The 19854-nt window shown below is 33.0% G+C and overlaps 3 protein-coding genes across 3 annotated transcripts; 1 reads left to right on the top strand and 2 right to left on the bottom strand.

The window, feature by feature from the left end:
* Positions 1 to 902: 902 nt before the first annotated feature.
* Positions 903 to 2568, bottom strand: LOC125421094 (extensin-2). Its single transcript, XM_048468876.2, has 2 exons — positions 1329 to 2568; positions 903 to 1189 (listed from the first exon to the last, which is right to left on the bottom strand). The coding sequence occupies exon 1, from the start codon at positions 2492 to 2494 to the stop codon at positions 1361 to 1363; it is 1134 nt and encodes a 377-aa protein (XP_048324833.1). The 5' UTR covers positions 2495 to 2568; the 3' UTR covers positions 903 to 1189; positions 1329 to 1360.
* An 8710-nt stretch (positions 2569 to 11278) lies between these two features.
* Positions 11279 to 12598, bottom strand: LOC132799732 (extensin-2-like). The gene is given in 2 exon segments (XM_060812197.1): positions 11279 to 12421; positions 12479 to 12598. Coding segments are annotated over 2 exon segments (1263 nt in total).
* A 3449-nt stretch (positions 12599 to 16047) lies between these two features.
* Positions 16048 to 19602, top strand: LOC125421055 (glycine-rich cell wall structural protein 1.0-like). Its single transcript, XM_048468778.2, has 3 exons — positions 16048 to 16198; positions 18659 to 19345; positions 19385 to 19602. Exons 1-3 carry the CDS (start codon positions 16048 to 16050, stop codon positions 19600 to 19602), a joined length of 1056 nt encoding a protein of 351 aa, XP_048324735.2.
* Positions 19603 to 19854: the final 252 nt, after the last annotated feature.

Here is a 19854-nt window from a genome sequence, read left to right as displayed (position 1 = left end):
GGCCACTCTAATACAAAAAATATGAATATGTATACATAGTAAAGACAGTAAAGACCTTGACTTCATCTTTTTTACATATTCACACTTATTTTCACCAGCGAAGCCAATCAAACTGACAACGCCAATCAATTGATCAGTTCCCTATAGCTAGCTACTTCATATTTATTTATTTGTTCCATACATATATATCCAATATTCCTCTTCTCTTTGTCTGTTGGACAATCTTTTATTTATTTTCTATATCTAAAAAGGTTTTGAAACCAGTTTAACTGACACAAAAAACAAAAAAAGAAAATATATATATATATATATATTTTTTAAGAAAAGCCAAAACCCAAAAAGAATATTATTGCTGGGATTTGAACCCACGCCCTCATTTGAGGAGAAGAACTTGAATCTAGCTCACTTGACCACGCGGCCATCGTGATGGTTATGTGTGCATGTATTTTATTCTTTTAATTTAGATAAATTTCAAGAAGTTATCCATTTATACTACAAGTTTTTCAAATAAGTGATTTTAAAGAACCATCTTAGTTTGATTAACATATTAATATATTTTTTAAATGGATAAATAAATCTTTTAATAGATAAGTATTATTAAATATAAAATAATTAAATAATGATGCTATATGCTTGGTAGATTTCCTAATAGACTAAATAATATCTGTAGAATTATTCTTTTCAAATTTAGGCAAAAGTTTAGTTTTATATATATGTGTATATATATATATATATATATACACGAACTCATGGCAAAAGCTTTCTGAAGAGTACTTTTCTCCAATATTCTCTTTGATCTCACATAGTCAAATATTTTTATTCCTGAAAGTACAATATGTCACATTCACACGCACAAGAGGGAGCATATATAAAGTCCCGCAAAATTAAATAAATTATACATAGAAACAAATCTTTTTTCTTTTAATTAATTAAGAAACTGACATATAAATCTTATCAATTAAATTTGAACACATGAGAGTACAAAAGTATAGAAATTAATCACATTGAACAAACTAGACAGGAAATTAAAGCCGCTCAAGCCCAGCTTCGTGCCCTTGCTTTTTACGCCCCAATTCTCTTATTCTTCTCGACATTACTAATAATCAACGAATATTATAAATCATTTGACAAGAAAGAAATGCAGGATTCTTCTTGTAGCTGCGATTATTCATTTCAAACAGCCAGAAACCTTCAAACAAATAGTAAAGAAAGAAAAAAAATTATTAATTACATTGGAATGAATATATATGAAAGAAAAAAAGAAGAAGCATGAAATCAATAATCAATATCATTTCATTTTCACACACATTGCCTCACGTAACACTTACATAAATAGAGCAGAAATTGTTGACTAATTAATTTAGTACACAAGGGGAGGTGGAGGTGGTGATTTGTAAAGGTATGGAGGAGGAGGCGATGGGGATGGTGGAGGCGGAGACTTGTAGACGTAGGGAGGTGGTGGTGATGGAGATGGGGGTGGTGGGGACTTGTACATATAAGGAGGTGGTGGGGATGGGGATGGTGGAGGTGGGGACTTGTAAACATATGGAGGAGGTGGTGAGGGAGATGGAGGAGGTGGGGATTTGTAGACATATGGAGGTGGTGGGGATGGAGATGGTGGTGGTGGAGACTTGTATACATAAGGAGGTGGTGGTGATGGGGATGGAGGTGGAGGTGATTTGTAGACATAGGGAGGGGGTGGTGATGGGGATGGGGGTGGTGGAGACTTGTAGACATATGGAGGAGGTGGTGATGGAGATGGAGGTGGAGGAGATTTGTAGACATAGGGAGGTGGTGGTGATGGGGATGGGGGTGGTGGAGACTTGTAGACATATGGAGGAGGTGGTGATGGAGATGGTGGAGGTGGAGACTTATAGATATAGGGAGGTGGGGGTGAAGGAGAAGGTGGTGGGGGGGATTTGTAGATGTAAGGAGGGGGTGGTGATGGTGATGGTGGAGGTGGTGACTTATACACATAAGGAGGTGGCGGGGATGGTGATGGTGGCGGTGGAGACTTGTAGACATATGGAGGTGGTGGTGAAGGTGATGGTGGCGGTGGGGACTTATAGACGTAAGGGGGTGGCGGTGATGGGGATGATGGAGGTGGTGACTTATAGACATATGGAGGGGGAGGTGATGGAGATGGGGGAGGAGGAGATTTGTAAATGTATGGGGGAGGTGGGGATGGAGATGGTGGTGGTGGGGACTTGTAAATATAAGGTGGGGGAGGTGGTGATTTGTAGTGGTACTTAGGAGGTGGAGGAGGAGACTTATAGTAATGCTTAGGTGGAGGTGGAGGGGAGGGTGAAGGAGGAGGCGGAGACTTGTAGATGTAAGGAGGAAGTCGATGCGGAGATGGTGGTGGAGGAGACTTGTAAACATAAGGTGGAGGAGGTGGAGATGCATAGATATAAGGTTTGGAAGTAGCAGCTACATTGGTTGCCATGAAGCATACTGCCCAAGCATATATCATAAGAGGCCAAAACTTGGCCATTTTTTAGAATTAGAGAGAAGCCCCCAAGTTTAATTCTATGGATATGAAGGCCTAGAGAGTTATATGTGAATGAGAACAAAGGAGGAGGATCACAGTTTATATAGTAATATCCTTGAGTCAGTGCACCATTTGTTTAATAATATTTTGAAGTTTCCTACCTGTAACAAAGGCTTATTTTAATTAATTTAATTCCTCGAGCTCTGTCATTATGTATCCTATGGTGATAATGGGATCCACGTCGCCTATACAAGGTCAATATTCATGCATGTGTACAATTTCAAGCTGTCTGACGATGACTAAGACAACAAAAAAGAACAATACATAGTCAACTGGTTTATAACAATTTTAAAAGAAAAATAAATTAAAAATTAACCTAAAGTCTTGGAAAAACCAAATACGTGAGGAAGTTTTGACCTTTCAAGAGGGAGCAGGTTTAGTTAGGCTTCATAATTCCTTTCTGGAATCTCTTCGATTGGGAACTTTGAAATAGACAACTTTATAGCTTTCTATCTTTTTGAAAATTTCTTAACTTTTGTTTCTGCGTATTTTCAATCTCAATTTATTCTCATCCGTTTATATATTACGCATTTCGACTTAATAATTTGCTCATTATAATTTATATTGAATTAATGAGTAGTACCAAAAGGTCCAAAGTTGATTAGCAAAAAAGAATGTATGATGTAAATTAAAGTTTGAAAGGGCATGCGTCGCTCAAATATTATTAATTACCAAGTAATTATATATTTTTCTTTTTTTAAAATAATTACTTTGTTTTGAATCCCATCGTTTACGTTCTGTTAACTTTGTTTTTTCAGTTTTCTTTTCAATTAATTTAGCTTTGTTTCACAGTTTTCTTTTCAATTAATTCACACTACGCAAAAATAGTGATTTAGCGATACCAAGTTTACGACATAATAAAAAAATGCTCGATAAAACATTGCTTAATAAGATAATAGGTGACGCATTTTCCACAGCATCGCTAAATACAAGAAAATTGAGATCTGGCGACATAAAAATAACGACGCTAAGAAACAAAATGAATTGAAGGTTGCTAAAAACAAAAATAGGCGACCCTGATTTTCAGCGTTGCTGAATATATAACTCAACAGTTTTGGCTTTTGTTGTTTTATTCATTGTTTTTATTTTATTTTATTAGTTATTTGATTATGTTTCAATGATAGTTTATTTGATATTACAAGTTGCAATCCTAATAAAGTATTTTTTTTCCTTTATTTTGAGGGAACAGGCGACACATTAATAGTATAAAGAGTCGCCAGATATTTTAGGTAACGTATTTACTGAAAAAGAGTCACCATATCCTTACGTTACATTGCCAATCTTATAAACATTTTTTGTTAACTGCGATGCATTTAATCAAAACAGTGTCGCCTGTTACATTATTTCCATTTGTCCTTTAATTATTTTATGTATTTAATTTATCTATAAATAAATACTGAAAATATTTTTTAATATGTGAAGGAATATTATTTTTTTCTTAAATAATTTGCAAGTTTTTAAATTGTATTTTTGTTTTTTCAAAAAAAGGGAACAAATTAAAAAAAAAAAGGGAATCGACGATGCAATTCCCCCTGATTGCGTCGCCGATTGACTTTTATGATTATTTTTATTGTTGTTCTCTAATTATTTTGTTTCTAAAGTACAATTTATTTTTTGTTTAAATTTGCAAGTTTTTAAAATGTATTTTTGTTTTTAAAAAAGAGGAGAACAAATTAAAAAAAAAATGAAACAGGCGACGCAATTACCCCTGATTGCGTCGCTTGTTCCCTTTTATAATTATTTCTATTGTCACTCTCTAATTTTTTTGTTTCCCAAATAAAGTTTATTTTTCGTGTAAATTTGTAAGTTTTTAAATTATATTTTTATTTTTTTAAAAAAGGAAACAAATTAAAAAAAAAATTGGAACAGGTGATGCAATTCCCATGATTGTGTCACCTATTACGTTTTATGATTATTTTTATTGTTGTTCTCTAATTATTTTGTTTCTTAAATACAGTTTATTTTATGTTTAAATTTGTAAGTCTATAAATTGTATTTTTTTTTAAAAAAAAAAGAAGAACAAATTAAAAAATATTGGAACAGGCGCAATTCCTCCTGGTTGCGTCGCCTATTGCCTGATATGATTATTTTTATTGTTGTTCTTTAATTATTTTGTTTTTCAAATACAGTTTATTTTTTGTTTAAATTTACAAGTCTTTAAATTGTATTTTTGTTTTTTTAAAAAAAGGGGGAACAAATTAAAAAAAATGGAATAGGCAACGCAATTCCCCATGATTGCGTTGTCTATTTCTTTTTATAATTATTTTTATTGTTGCTCTCTAATTTTTTTGTTTCCCAAGTACAGTTTATTTTCTGTGTAAATTTGCAAATCTTTAAATTGTATTTTTATTTTTTTTAAAAATGAAACAAATTAAAAAAAAAAATGGAATAGGCAACGCAATTCCCATTGATTGCGTCGCCTATTGCATTTTAAAATTATTTTTATCGTTGTTCTTTAATTATTTTGTTCCTCAAGTATAGTTTATTTTCTGTTTAAACTTACATTTTTAAATTTTTTTTTTTTAAAAAAAGGAGAACAAATTAAAAAAAGAAAAATTGGAATAGGCGACGCAATTACCCCTGATTACGTCGCCTGTTGCCTGATATGATTATTTTTATTGTTGTTCTCTAATTATTTTATTTCTCAAGTACAGTTTATTTTCTGTTTAAATTTGCAAGTCTTTAAATTGTATTTGTGTTTTTTAAAAAAAGGGGAAACAAATTAAAAAAAAATGGAACAAGTGACGCAATTCCCCCTGATTGCGTTGCCTGTTCCCTTTTATAATTATTTTTATTGTCACTCTCTAATTTTTTTGTTTCCCAAGTAAAGTTTATTTTTTATGTAAATTTGTAAATCTTTAAATTGTATTTTTGTTTTTTTTTTTAAAGAAAACAAATTAAAAAAGAATTGGAACAAGCGACACAATTCCCATTGATTGCGTCACCTATTGAGTTTTATGATTATTTTTATTGTTGTTTTCTAATTATTTTATTTCTCAAGTACATTTTATTTTCTGTTTAAATTTGTATTTTTTAAATTTTATTCTTTTATAAAAAAAGCAGAACAAATTAAAAAGTTTTTTTGGAATAGGCGACGTAATTCCTCTTGATTGCATCACCTATTGCCTGATATGATTATTTTAATTGTTATTCCCTAATTATTTTGTTTCTAAAGTGCAGTTTATTTTCTATTTAAATTTTCAATTCTTTAAATTGTATTTTTTTGTTAAAAAAAAGAGGAACAAATTAAAAAAAAAATTGAAATAGGCAACGCAATTCCCCTTGATTGCGTCTCCTGTTTCCTCATATAATAATTTTATTATTTTAAAATTAATAATTTCATAAATAATTAATACATATTTAATAGATAGGAAATAAAAATGTGATAAATTTAATTATTTTGAAATTTTGAACAGATTGAAATATGAGGCAAAATTATTAAGCAAATCCTTTAATTTATTTGTGTTTCTATAATAAGTTACTTGCTGTACTTCTATAAAATAATGTATAAATTAATAATATATCAATTATTTATGCTTATAAGAATAATTTTATAAATAAAAATTATTTTTAAAAGATTTCTTCTCAATAATTATGTAATTCAAGACTTCAAAAATTATTTAAAAAGCTTTTTTATATTAAAAAGGTAATGAAAATTATTTAAAAAACTTTTTTTATATTTAAAAACTAATAAGATACTTTTTTTAATAATGCGTCGCCTTTTATGCATTTAGTGACTCGTTTTTCAAAATACATTGTCTATTTCTATATTTAGCGACGAATCTGGAAATTATAACCTCAGAAAAGCATCGCCTATTTCATCCTTTAGCAACTTTTTTTTTTTTTTAAATTTCAAAGTTACTTTTTAGTTTTGTCAAATTAAAATTATTTGATAGATAAATTCATATAAAATAATTTATAAACAATAAAATTCAAATAAATATTGGTATAAGAATCTAATATTTCAAATAAATGAAATATTAACTCATATAATAATTTTATTATTTTAAAATAATAATTTCATAAATAGTTAATACGTATTTAATAGATAGGAAATAAAAATGTGATAAATTTAATTATTTTGAAAATTTTAATAGATAGAAATATGAGGCAAAATTATTAAGCAATTTCTTTAATTTATTTGTGTTTTTATAACAAGTTACTTGTTATACTTATATAAAATAATGTATAAATTAATAATATATCAATTATTTATGCTTATAAAAATAATTTTATAGATAAAAATTATTTTTAAGAGATTTCTTCTGAATAATTATGTAATTCAAGACTTCAAAAATTATTTAAAAAGCTTTTTTATGTTAAAAAGGTAATGAAAAATTATTTAAAAAACTTTTTTTATGTTTAAAAACTAATAAAAGACTTTTTTTAACAATGCATCGCCTTTTATCGCATTTAGCGACTTTTTTTTCAAAATGCATTGCCTATTTCTACATTTAGCGACGAATCTGAAAATTATAACTTCAGAAAAGCGTGCCCTATTCCAGCATTTAGTGACCTTTTTTTTTTTCAATTTTAAAGTTATTTTTTAATTTTGTCAAATTAGGATTATTTGATAGATAAATTCATACAAAATAATTTATAGACAATAAAATTCAAATAAATATTGGTATAAGAATCTAATATTTTAAATAAATGGAATATTAACTTATTTAATAATTTTATTATTTTAAAATTAATAATTTCAGAAATAGTTAATACATATTTAATAGATAGGAAATAAAAATATTGTGATAAATTTAATTATTCTGAAAATTTTAATAGAGAGTTAATAAAAATATGAATCAAATATAATAAAATATTAATTTTTTTTGTTTAATTTTTTTGTTTTTCAAGTACGGATTATTTTCTTATTAAATTTTCAAGTATTTTAAATAGTATTTTTGTTTTTTAGAAAAGAGAATAGGAGATGCAATGTTTTACGAATGCGTCACCTGTTCAATTTTTTTTCTTCTGACTTTTATTCTTTAACTATTTTTTTTTATACTTTTATTCTTTAACTATTTTCAATGTTTATTTGTAGATGAAAAAATTGAAATTGAGAGAAAAGGTATCGTTTTTAATTGTAAATGCGTCGTCTGTTCTCTTAATTCGAAAAAAAAAATATTTTTCTACTTGCAACTTTTAAAAGCAAATAAACTATACTTCAAAAGCAAATTAATAACTATTAAAAAAAAATAAAAAGTATCTGGCGACTCTTTTTGCTTTTTCTACATCGACTGTTCCATCAAATTAAGGAACAAAAAATAAAACTTAGAATAGTATTTTAAAGTAAATAAACTATACTTGGAAAACAATATAATTAAACTACCACTTTGGTAATTCTAATTTTTTTTGTATTTATTATTTTTTAATAAATTTTAACAATTAAAAAAAAAGCAACGGCGACGTACAAGAAGAAAATTGACACTAAAAAGACTTGTAGTGACGAATAATAACAACATTGTTGTCATTTTTGACCTTTAGCGACGCATAATAACAACATGGTCGCCATTTTTGACTTTTACCGACGCATAATAACAACATTGTCGCCATTTTTGACCTTTAGCGACCCATAATGACAACATGGTCGCCATTTTCGACCTTTAGCGACGCTCTAGACTTGCGTCACTGTTTTTAGTGATGCTTTTATTTAAATATATAGCGACGCAAAGCAACAAGTCACTAAAGGTAAAAAAATATATGAAATTAGTGACACATAGTTGTAAGTAAATAGTTAGTATAACTACACAAGTAGCTAAAAATTCTACAATTTTGTGAGCGACGAATTATAATAAGTCGCCAAAATTTCTAACAATTAGCGACGTATGAATTTACATAAAACAGTGACGCAGTATAGATGTAAAAATTAGTGACGTAGAGAGTTAGAGTCGCGGATTCCTTTATGTTTAGCATCGCAAGTCTCTTAACATTTAGCGACTTGTTGTTGTACTGCGTTGCTGTTTAGTCCACATTAGGCGACTTTTATTTCTGCATCGTTGTTGGTATAATATTTTTAGCGACTTTGTGAAATGTGTCTCTGTTTATTGCATTTAACGCATTTAATTGCGTTGCTAATCAGCGAGTTTCGCATAGTGTCAGTTCTTGTTTCACTTTATCATCTGTAGCAAGGGTGTAATAATTATGTTTTTGCTGATTTATACAATTGTTTTTTTTTTTTTAAATTTGTAAACTCTTATGTTATCATAAGAAACACACAAATCATTTTAGTTCCAACCCATAAGTATTATTTATCTCCTTGTTCTCTTTTTTATTTTTTTATTTTTATTTTCATATTTGGGTGCGTGATTCCTATCATTATTCGAGGAAATAGTAACTTTTAATACTAGACTATTCATAATTTTATTTATCTTTGATTGCTTTTCTTTTTAAGTCACACACATTTTCATATGTATGCATTTACAATTTTGTTATAAAACCCATGCATGCCCTATGTATCGAGGGTGTGAATGCATTTTATATATGATGTGGCAAAATGATATGTTTTTATTTTATTGGTTGGAATTTTAGTACATCCTAAATATGGATAAATAAACTCTTTAAATGTGACTAAATATAAGCTAATTAGTTAATAATATAATTATACTTACAGCTAATAAATATTTTGGTAGATTAGTTGATGCCATTGGGATTATTATATACATATATATATATATATATATAATCTAAATTAACTATACAAAATTTTATCCTATACGAACAAATCCAATTGACAATGATAATGGTTGATTCACTTTATCCGGTTTCAAAAAACTATACAAATTTGAGTTCCATATGATAAACGAAAATTGAGATTGAGGACATATACACTTGGCAGGAAGATTAAACCATGTATAATCCGAATTAATGATTTTAAAATCTTTCAAAATTGAATTTTATAATTTTTTAGGTAAGCAAGCAGGATGCATAATCAATTTTTCTTTATCAATTTCCTTAATTTATATATTAATAGTAATTAGAACAATCAAAATTTTTAGTATTGCCATAATTAAAGTTGTACCTAAGGTTAGTAAAAAAAACTATGGTAGTTGATATTCCTTTGAAGATGTTACTAAGTATCAAAATATTTATCAAATTTATTTACCAAATAGTAAGGGTTAAAATATTATTAATTGATATAATCATATAATCTAAATATAAAAAAATAAACCCTTAATGAATAAGTAAGATTAAAAAAAAAAGCCAATTAAATATTTTACAGCATTTACCACATCATTTGGTAAATAAACTTAGTGAATATTTTATAAAACTCTAACATTTTTGAAATATTTATAGTGATCGACTTATTTTCAACATCATTTGGTATGTAATTTGGTGAATATTTTATAACTCTAGCATTTTTGAAATATTTTATAGCAATCGACTCAATTTTTTTTCCTTTTATCTTATCTATTGTTTAGAAATTGACTCAGAGTATAAGAATATATTCAATGGCTTTGCCTATTGTTAGGACTATTTGGCCAAATTAGAAAGATAGATAACCATTAAAACAAAAAAAAAATCTCTATCAAATTGATGTGGAAAAAAAAAAAAAAAAGATACCGTCAAAGTGACTTTTTACTTCTAAAAACTCTATCAAATATTATAAAATTTCTTTCAAAATAAAATTTTCCTTCAAAAATTAATAGAATGTATGTAATTAATTAATAGCCACATATAGTTTTTGTACGTTATTATTGAGAAACAATTTTAAATTGCACTGTATTTAAATTTAGACCATATCATTTTCTACATCATATAAACAATAATTCATAACCATTAGAAATACTCTAACATTGAACTGAAACTTTTCCAATAAATGAAATAGTTTTTTTTAATACAATATATCAATTAATCTAATAGCAGTATTTCGAGAATTAGCTAATATGTTCATACTTGTACTTGTGTCATAGTCTCAAATTGACCGACGCGAAGAGTGAGAAGCTTAAAAAAATCCTTTTGTGAAAACATAGAAGCTCGAGTCCTTAGTCATTATTTATTATTATTATTTTTTGTCCTTCTTGTAGTTTATTTTTATTTCTTTTTGTTTATGTATTTTTTTTATTTTTTAAGGGGAAAAAGAAAAAGAAAAAAAAGAGGTTATTGTTCAATTCACGATGAAGGCTACATCAAAGAGTTCGACATACATAAATTAAAATTTATTTCTTTGAGAAGAAAAACAAACATAAAAATAATGAACAAATTTTGCCCAATTGATTACAATTCTTTTTTGGTAAATTGATTACATACATCTTATAGGAGACCTCAAGGAATATATATGGTTTAGGTATCACATATAAACCACAGTCATAATTAAGAACTGTAAATTGTATGCAGCTCCAAAGCAGCATTAAGGCCATGTTATGCATGCCCTCTCAAACAGAGGCTTCTCACTTAATTGAATAAAATCGATGTAAACCATAGAAGACGCTAAGAAAATACTTTGTTTTCCAGCAATTATTTGTTTGCCAATCTGTAACCTGCAGCAGAAAATGCAAATATTGTTAATTTTATGGTGAAGATAACATTTTTTAGAAAATAAAGATTGAATTAAGAAAAGAGAAGACATGATAAAAGTGGGGCACTAACATCACACTGACATGAAAAGAATACAAGTAGCTAGAAATGTGCTTAGTAAACAGTTGGTGGTGGAGGAGACTTGTAGTAGTAAGGTGGAGGAGATGGTGAAGGTGGTGGTGGTGATTTATAGTAGTATGGAGGTGGGGGCAATCAGGATGGTGGCGGAGGAGAGTTGTAGTAGTATGGTGGTGGGGGTGACGGAGATGAGGGTGGTGGTGGTGATGATTTATAGACATATGGAGGAGGAGGCGATGGGGATGGTGGAGGTGGGGAGTTATAGACGTAAAAAGGTGGTGGTGACTTGTAAACATATGGTGGAGGAGGCGACGGAGATGGAGGAGGTGGGGACTTGTAGATATATGGAGGAGGAGGTGGGGATTGATGATTGTAAGGAGCTGGTGGTGATGGTAGAGGAGGTGACTTATAAATATAAGGAGGAGGGGGAGAAGGTGATGGAGGAGATGGAGATTCATACAAGTGAGAAGGAGGTGGTGATGGAGATGATGGAGGAGGAGATTGATAAACGTAAGGTGGAGGTGGCAATGGTGATGGTGGATGTGGGGATTGGTGAACATAAGGAGGAGGTGGGGATGGAGATGGTGGAGGTGGGAATTGATAAACACAAGGAGGTGGCGGAGATGGAGAAGGTTGTGGAGGAGACTTGTAGACATACGGTGGTGGTGGTGGTGGAGATTACTAAACATAAGGAGGAGGTGGCCATGGAGATGGTGGTGGTGGAGATTGGCGAACATATGGAGGAGAAGGTGATGGAGATGGTGGAGATTGGTAAACATAGGGAGTAGGTGGGGATGGGGATGGTGGAGGTGGAGATTGATAAACATAAGGAGGAGGTGGTGACGGAGATGGTGGTGGTGGGGATTGGTAAACATATGGAGGAGGTGGGGATGGAGATGGTGGAGGTGGAGATTGATAAATGTGCGGAGGTGGCGGTGATGGTGATGGTGGTGGTGGAGACTTATAGACATAAGGTGGTGGTGGTGATGGTGATGGTGGTGGAGGAGACGTATAGACATAAGGGGGTAGTGGCGATGGAGATGGAGGAGGTGGTGACTTGTACACATATGGAGGAGGAGTTGATGGAGATGGTGGTGGTGGGGATTTGTAAACATAAGTTGGGGGAGGTGGTGATTTGTAATAGTACTTTGGAGGTGGAGGAGGAGACTTATAGTGGTACTTAGGAGGTGAAAGAGGAGACATATAGTAGTATTTAGGTGGTGGTGGAGGTGGAGGTGGAGGTGGAGGTGGAGGTGAAGGTGAAGGTGGGGGTTGAGGCTTATAGAAGTAAGGAGGAAGTCGTTATGGATATGCTGGTGGTAGAGACTTGTAAACATAGGGAGGAGGAGGAGGAGAAGCATAAATGTAAGGTTTGTAGTCATCAGTAGTAGCTACATTACTTGCAACCAGGCATACTGCCAAAAGAAAGAGTAGATAAGGCCAAAAATTGGCCATGTTTCAGCAATGCTAATTACTAAGAAGCCCCTACAACATTCCGTCCCAAAGTACATCGGAATTTTCGCATGTTGACTGAGGTTGACCATTGACCGAGAGGGTCAAATTTTTGACTTTTTGTTTTGGATGGAATTTGGTGTTGGCTGAGGCACCGTTACGGAGTACACATCGACCCAAGTCCGTAGACTAGTAGCACATCGAAAACAGAATTATAGTTTGAAAGTTATGAGCAAAATAAGTTGATGTTCAAATTGTCCAAGGGTTGTCGGAGTTGACTTTTTGTTCATGCAAAGTTGAGCTTTGACTCATGCATGGTTGTGAAATACTCATCGATATGACTTCATAGACTAGCGGCACGTCCGATTTGGACATGTGGTTTGAAAGTTACGGACCTGTAAAATTTTTCTGAGATAGCGTTTACTATTTATGGATCTGTATGTGTATGAACAATGATGCCACATGTCTCTCTCTCTCTCTCTCTATATATATATATATGTATAGTATTAATTTATATTCATATAATTACTCATTCGTTAAGTTAAGCTTAATTTAATTTATCAAAAAAAAAAGAAGCTTAATGTATATAGATGGACATGTTTACTTGTTGGTTATCATAAATCACAATTTAAGATTTTTAATGATTGTAGCGTTTTTCAATAATTTCTAAAGTTATCAGTTCCCTCTTGAGGGGGAAAAAGGAAGGTTATTGGTTCCCTTTAAAAAGAAAAGACACACTGAGTACTAATTCTTTTTTTTTTTTTAATTATTTTTTTATTATATTTATTTTTTTTATTATTGAACCCTGAGTACTAATTAAAAAAAAAGAGTTACTAAATTGATCCAATTAAACAGAATTTCTTGCATGATTTTTTATTATTACATTTTGTTCATTTAAATATCTTATCCTTTTATTTTTCTGGTCTACCTGTGAAAATTAATTTTTACTTATGAAAATGGGTGCTTTCTCAATCGGATGGAAGGCCGCCAAAGCCAGAAAGACACATTTTTATTAACTTTTGTCTTATAATTTGTGTCTTACCCCGATTTTTAGTCCTTTTCTTTTTCGATTTATGCTTTTTTTTTTTTCCTTCTAATCTTTTCACAATGAGATGTTATATCCTTTTCCTGCTTGCGAATCTTCTGTTTAATAGTTACAGAGTAAAACGTTATTCTACATGTTTTTAAGTTTGATCAAAATGTGTCACTAAAAATAGATTTGGTTACGAAAATTGGGTTAAGGGTAATTAGATCTTTTAGTTGTATCTAAAGTGGCTGTTGCAACCTTCTTATTATTATTATTATTATTATTATTATTATTATTGTTACTATTATAAAGGGATGAGAATATTCAAACTTTTATTATATATTAATGTGTTCGAGAAAACAATAACTATAATTACTATAGGATTATCTCTGTAAGGACTGAAGCTTTATTTTTCAGTCATTAAAAAAATTGTAGATGTTGAAGATGATGAAACAGAGAAAAACAATGTCAGGACCCGTCCAGAATTCCTTCCCTGAAACCCTAGACAAGCCCTGATCCCAGGGAAACCCTACTGGACCCTCCAACGGAAAATCCGGCAGAGCCTCCCCTAAGGGATGGATTAACCAAAAATTACCTGCACTGAAAACACACTTCTAAAAACATCCCCTTATTCCTCCCACGTTACTACAAATTGATTCCGCAAATTTCAGCACTTCAAAAAAAATAGCAGTAACTCAGTGCATAAAGGACAACTACACGTTCAATACAGTATACAGAGCATTATACGACAAATGTGGAATTTATAAAATGACAGATAAAAAGCAATACAGGATGGAGAGGAAAAAGGGAAGAAATACTTCTTGGACTTCGGCAACGAACTGAGACGTCGGGCTCGCCCCGGACAATCAACGTCTCCAACCTGGACCTAGGGGAACGAAATTTAAGAGTGTGAGATGCTAATCATCTCAGTGAGTGACCCTATCTATTATACAATATAATACCACGGTAATAAGTAGATAGATAATAATTAATTGGAAATAATAATTTCTCTCAAAACCCTTACAATTCTCTCAGTTGGAAAAGTTCCCCTTTTAAAACCTTTTCACAAAACCCTTGTTCGTAATCCCCGAAAACCAAGACATCAAATAAATACCAGAACAGTAATAATTATATTTTTAATTCCAATACAGTTTCCAAACATTTTATTTTTAAAACACAGTTCTGAAAATCAGTTGATGCACCCACTATATACCAGTGGCGCTAACAGTACCCAGCGTCCCAAGGTACCGCCAGACAGGAGGTTATAGAAAGAAACCGGCATACGATCGCGTGGCGTCCCACTGCGCCGCTGCTAACTTGGTGTCCCGGCCATGGGGGGTGGCCTACCCTCATCCGATGGCAACCACAGGACAACCTCATAATATCACCTGCGCGCTCCTCACACCCACCTGCGCGCTAATCACAACCGTGTGCACACTAACCATATCACATATAAACAGAACACCAGTACGTGCACGGTGCATCTAAAAATCATAAAATCCACATATTGAATTTATATAACAAAACTCACACCTTTGCATAAACACAGCGGGTATATTCCATCCGCTTGAACCCGGAAAATTCTCCACAATTTCTTTATAATCAGTACCATAAATTCTATGATTTTCAAATCCACCAACTTCCAAATCCACCATTTCAAATATTCACATTTTCCCAAGCATAAATAATTCTCGAAATATAATAATTAAATCTCACAATATTACATGGGCATATTTTATAAAAATTGGAGTCACCAACATAAACATATATTTTCCTTAAAATATTTGAAAATCAAATCATGCCCAATTTAATGTTAAAACCACAAGAATTTCAAAATTCTCAAAACCATAAAATAATTCCACCTGGCATAAATTTATAAAATGCACATTTTCTTAAATCCAATAAATTCACCAATAATTCCACAATAATTCAAATAAATATTTGGCACATAGAATTTAAATTCCAAATATTTAAATCACACATAATATTCACCAATTAAATTTTCAAAATTAATTTGAAGGTGGGTCACTCACCTAGAGCACGCAATTAATCCATGATCCACTACGGGATCAATTCCATGATTCACCCGTGCTCCTAGAACAAAATTCACAGACAATCAAATAAATTAATATTTTATTCGGGGTAAATAATACCCGGTACTCGGGGGGTCAAAACACAAACGTTACCCAAAATTGACAAATTATATGTCTATGGAAAGCTTGTGAGATGAGGATCACATTACCGACCTCCATTGAGTTCAATTTGACCGGCGGTGGCCGAAATTTGGTCGGAAAGATTCGGCTGATTTTAATCCTTTCGTATCTTGCAAATCGACGGGAGTTGAGTTAATTGGAGCTCAGAATCGGACTCAGAGGGTCCAAATTAGTGGGAAAGGACCGGTTGCACGACCGGTGGCTGCCGGAAAATGGCCAAACCAGCGCCACACCGGCCGCCGGCTATGGAGGCCGATCCCGACGCGTCGGCTGGCCATTCGGTCGGAAATTTGGCTGCCGGTGTCGCCCAGCTGCGGGCTTTCACGTCGGCCGGCGCGTGCGTGGTTCCGGTGGCCAGAAAAAGTGCAGCAAGGAGAGAGAGAGAGACGGTCGGGAGAGAAAGAAAGAAAGAAAGGAAGAAGAAGAAGAAGAAGAAGAAGAAAGAGATCGGGCCTTGTGGCCTTTTTTCCCACGTGGGGGAAAGAAAAAAAAAAGAAAAAAAAAGAAAAAAAAAAGAAAAAAAAAGAAAAAGAAAAAGAAAAAGAAAAAGAAAAGAAAATAAAAAAGAATAAATTTTAAAATAATTAAATAATAATAATATTATTTAAAATAATAATAAAAATAATTTGATTTTAAACATGGTTGACATGTGGCATTTCACCATGGTGACACATGGTCACCTTCAGTAAGTCACACATGGCACATCGTTATACGTTCAAAAATAATATTAAAATAATATAGTGTTTGAAAAACTCTACAGGTCCATAACTTTCAAACCACATGTCCAAATCGGACGTGCCACCAGTCTACGGACTCGTATCGACGAACACTTCACAACCATGCATGAGTCAAAGCTCAACCTTGCATGAATAAAAAGTCAACTCCGGCACCCCTTGGACAGTTTGGACATCAACTTGTTTTGCTCATAACTTTCAAACCGTATCTCCGTTTTCAACGTGCTACTAGTCTACGAACTCGTGCTAACGTGTACTTCGTAACAGTACCTCAGTCAACCTAGAATTCCAACCGGGTCAAAAAGTCAACTTTTGACCCTTTCGGTCAACGGTTAACAGTCAACCTCGGTCAACGTGCAAAAATTCCGACATGGTTGGGGACGGGATGTTACAACAATGTTTAGTAAAAGTATTATAATTGTCAAAGATTCAAGATCGCTACATTATTAATTTTATAAAACAAGTAAAAGGGGAGAGATTATTATTTTAGTTATTGTTGTTGAAAGAGATTCACAACTTGATTTAATTAATTAGTCTTTCCTTTTCTTTTTTCGAAAGGACCTTATTAGTTAATAAGAAAACATATAAATTTACTCTTTATTAAAGTAACATATGCATGGAATAATATATTTATATGTTGGGATACAATTACATCTCTAAAACAAATTTATTTTTATTTTTTTTCTAATTCTTTTGTTATCTTGTTGAATGTTTTAATTGCAGCGCATTACAATTTTATATAGGAAACTACACAACCGGACCAGACTACGTGCATGGATCCCAATCCAACAGATTGAAGATGCAGTTTGATTTTATTTTATTTATTTTTGGCAAACGATTTTATAGAAGTGCTTCTCCAATGTCAAAAATCAATATAATTTTCTGTCTGTTTTTATAATAAAAAAAGAATACCAATTAGGAATGCTATAATTAATTGCTCATCTTGTATTCAAGAACACAATTACTTGATTTCTTCATAATTAACGAGAAAGAAAAAAGAGAATTCCGATGTAAATAAAATTATTTATTAAATTAAAGTTTTGCATATTGCCTTATTATGTGGCATAAGTATCAAGCCATCACTATTATTATATATATATATATATAGATTGCAAAATAGGTAGCTGCAGAACATGAAGTCCATGTATCTTCCTTTTATTCGCAATCTGATTTCCCAAGTATGTAATGAGGCTGGATGGCTGCTCACAGCAAATTGCCGGGAATTTTTATTCTCGCGGCAATTTTATTGTTTTATTATTAAATCTGGCTACAATATAACCTGCAATACAAGGAAAAAAAAATTATCAGACAAAAAAAAAAAAAAAACCTTGAATAAATCATTAACAGCAAGATGTACGTAGAACAATAATTAAAAGTTAACGTCTATCTTCATAAACCATACGGAACGTTTTTTTGGTCAAAAGATCAATTCTGTCCTATTCCTCTTCATTGAAAGAAAATTGACCAACATTAATGAATTTGGCTAACCTCTGTTTCATATATATATATATATATATATAGAATTTGGTTAACCTGATCTGTTTCATATATATATATATATATATATTATTCCCTCTACAGTGTCATTTTTTTTTTTTTTTTGGGTACCCTCTAGAGCATTTGAACTGTTTATTACTCTTAATTATGAGATCTCACTCTTATCCTGGCCCAGAGGAAAAAAGAAGCAGAAAAGCAAGAATTTCATAATCTTATAATTTTCTTCGGATGAAATATATAATTTAGTGTAAAGCAGGTCGAAAAATTTCAGTTAATAGAAATAATTAAAAGAAGATAGGAAGAATAAGAAAAAAAGAAGAAGTCAAAATGTGTTCACCTACAAGAACGTAGTAGTATAGTTGAACTTAGAGTAGAGCTGGCGGTTACTGGAGAGGTGATTAACCTACTGTGTGTCTAGGAGGATGAGGAGATCGTGGATGTGGATGTGGATATGGATGTGGATATGGATGTGGATTTGGATGTGGTTGTGGATGTGGATATGGATGTGGATTTGGATGTGGATGTGGATGTGGATGTGGATATGGATGTGGATGTGGATGTGGATATGGATGTGGATGTGGATGTGGTCTAGGTGGTGGAGGCGGTGGTGCTTCTAGAGGAGGTGGCGGTGGAGGTGGTTCTAGGGATGGTGGAGGTGGTGGTGCTCCTAGAGGAGGTGGCGGTGGAGGTGCTTCTAGGGATGGTGTAGGTGGTTCTATGGATGGTGTAGGTGTAGGTGGTTTCGGGGATGGTGATGGTGTAGGTGGTTTAGAGGATGGTGAAGGTGGTTTCGAGGACGGAGATGGTGAAGGTGGTTTAGGGGATGGAGATGGTGTAGGTGGTTTCGAGGATGGTGATGGTGCAGGTGGTTCTGGGGATGGTGTAGGTGGTTCTGGGGACGGTGTAGGTGTAGGTGGTTTCAGGGATGGGGATGGTGTAGGAGGTTTAGGGAATGGTGAAGGTGGTTTCGGGGACGGAGATGGTGTAGGTGGTTTTGGAGATGGTGTAGGTGTAGGTGGTTTTGGGGATGGTGAAGGTGGTTTAGGGGATGGTGATGGTGTAGGTGGTTTAAGGGATGGTGTAGGTGGTTTTGGGGATGGTGTAGGTGGTTTTGGGGATGGTGTAGGTGGTTTTGGGGATGGTGAAGGTGGTTTCGAGTATGGAGATGGTGTAGGTGGTTTAGGAGATGGAGATGGTGTAGGTGGTTTAGGGGATGGTGGTGGTGGTGAAGGTGGTTTCGGAGATGGTGATGATGGTGGGGGTGGAGGAGGTGAAGCAGGTAGTGGTGGATGATATCGTGGAGGTGGTGGTGGTGGAGGATACCGTGGAGGTGGTGGTGGCGGTGATGGTGAGGGTGGTGGTGGTGGAGGATACCTTGGAGGTGGTGGTGGCGGTGATGGTGAGGGTGGTGGTGGTGGTGGTGGTGGAGGATACCGTGGAGGTGGTGGTGGGGGATATCGTGGAGGTGGTGGTGGTGGTGGAGGGCGGGTAAATATTGGAGGGAATGGGAATGGGAATGGGAATGGAGGCAGTTGAGGGAGTGGGGGCAGTGGAAGCGGTCTTATTGGAGGCAGTGGAAAAAATATCTTGTTATCATTAACAGGCAAGGAAGAAGATTTAACCACTTCATGATGAGGAATGTCTCTAGCTTCTGCGGTACTACAGCAAGTAATAGAGATGAAGATCAAGCTTACTATTAGTGCTACTGCCACATTACCCCAAAACCCACCCCTGCTAACCGCCATCTTTGTTTTCCACTTTCTACTTCTGTGAGTATTGAGGAGATCT

The sequence above is a fragment of the Ziziphus jujuba genome, chromosome 10 (assembly GCF_031755915.1).
Source record: "Ziziphus jujuba cultivar Dongzao chromosome 10, ASM3175591v1".
In the NCBI taxonomy this organism is placed as follows: domain Eukaryota; kingdom Viridiplantae; phylum Streptophyta; class Magnoliopsida; order Rosales; family Rhamnaceae; genus Ziziphus; species Ziziphus jujuba.
This window is presented reverse-complemented; position numbering and strand designations above follow the sequence as displayed.

What these genes read in the sequence shown, in the direction of transcription:
- LOC125421094 (XM_048468876.2), bottom strand. Translation starts at nt 2,494, where the DNA reads ATGGCCAAGTTTTGGCCTCTTATGATATATGCTTGGGCAGTATGCTTC.
- LOC125421055 (XM_048468778.2), top strand. Translation starts at nt 16,048, where the DNA reads ATGGCCAAACCAGCGCCACACCGGCCGCCGGCTATGGAGGCCGATCCC. An exon ending in GGTTCCGGTGGCCAGAAAAA is followed by an intron (nt 16,199 to 18,658) that starts GTGCAGCAAGGA and finishes GATGTGGTCTAG; the next exon opens with GTGGTGGAGGCGGTGGTGCT. An exon ending in GGGTGGAGGAGGTGAAGCAG is followed by an intron (nt 19,346 to 19,384) that starts GTAGTGGTGGAT and finishes GTGGTGGTGGAG; the next exon opens with GATACCGTGGAGGTGGTGGT.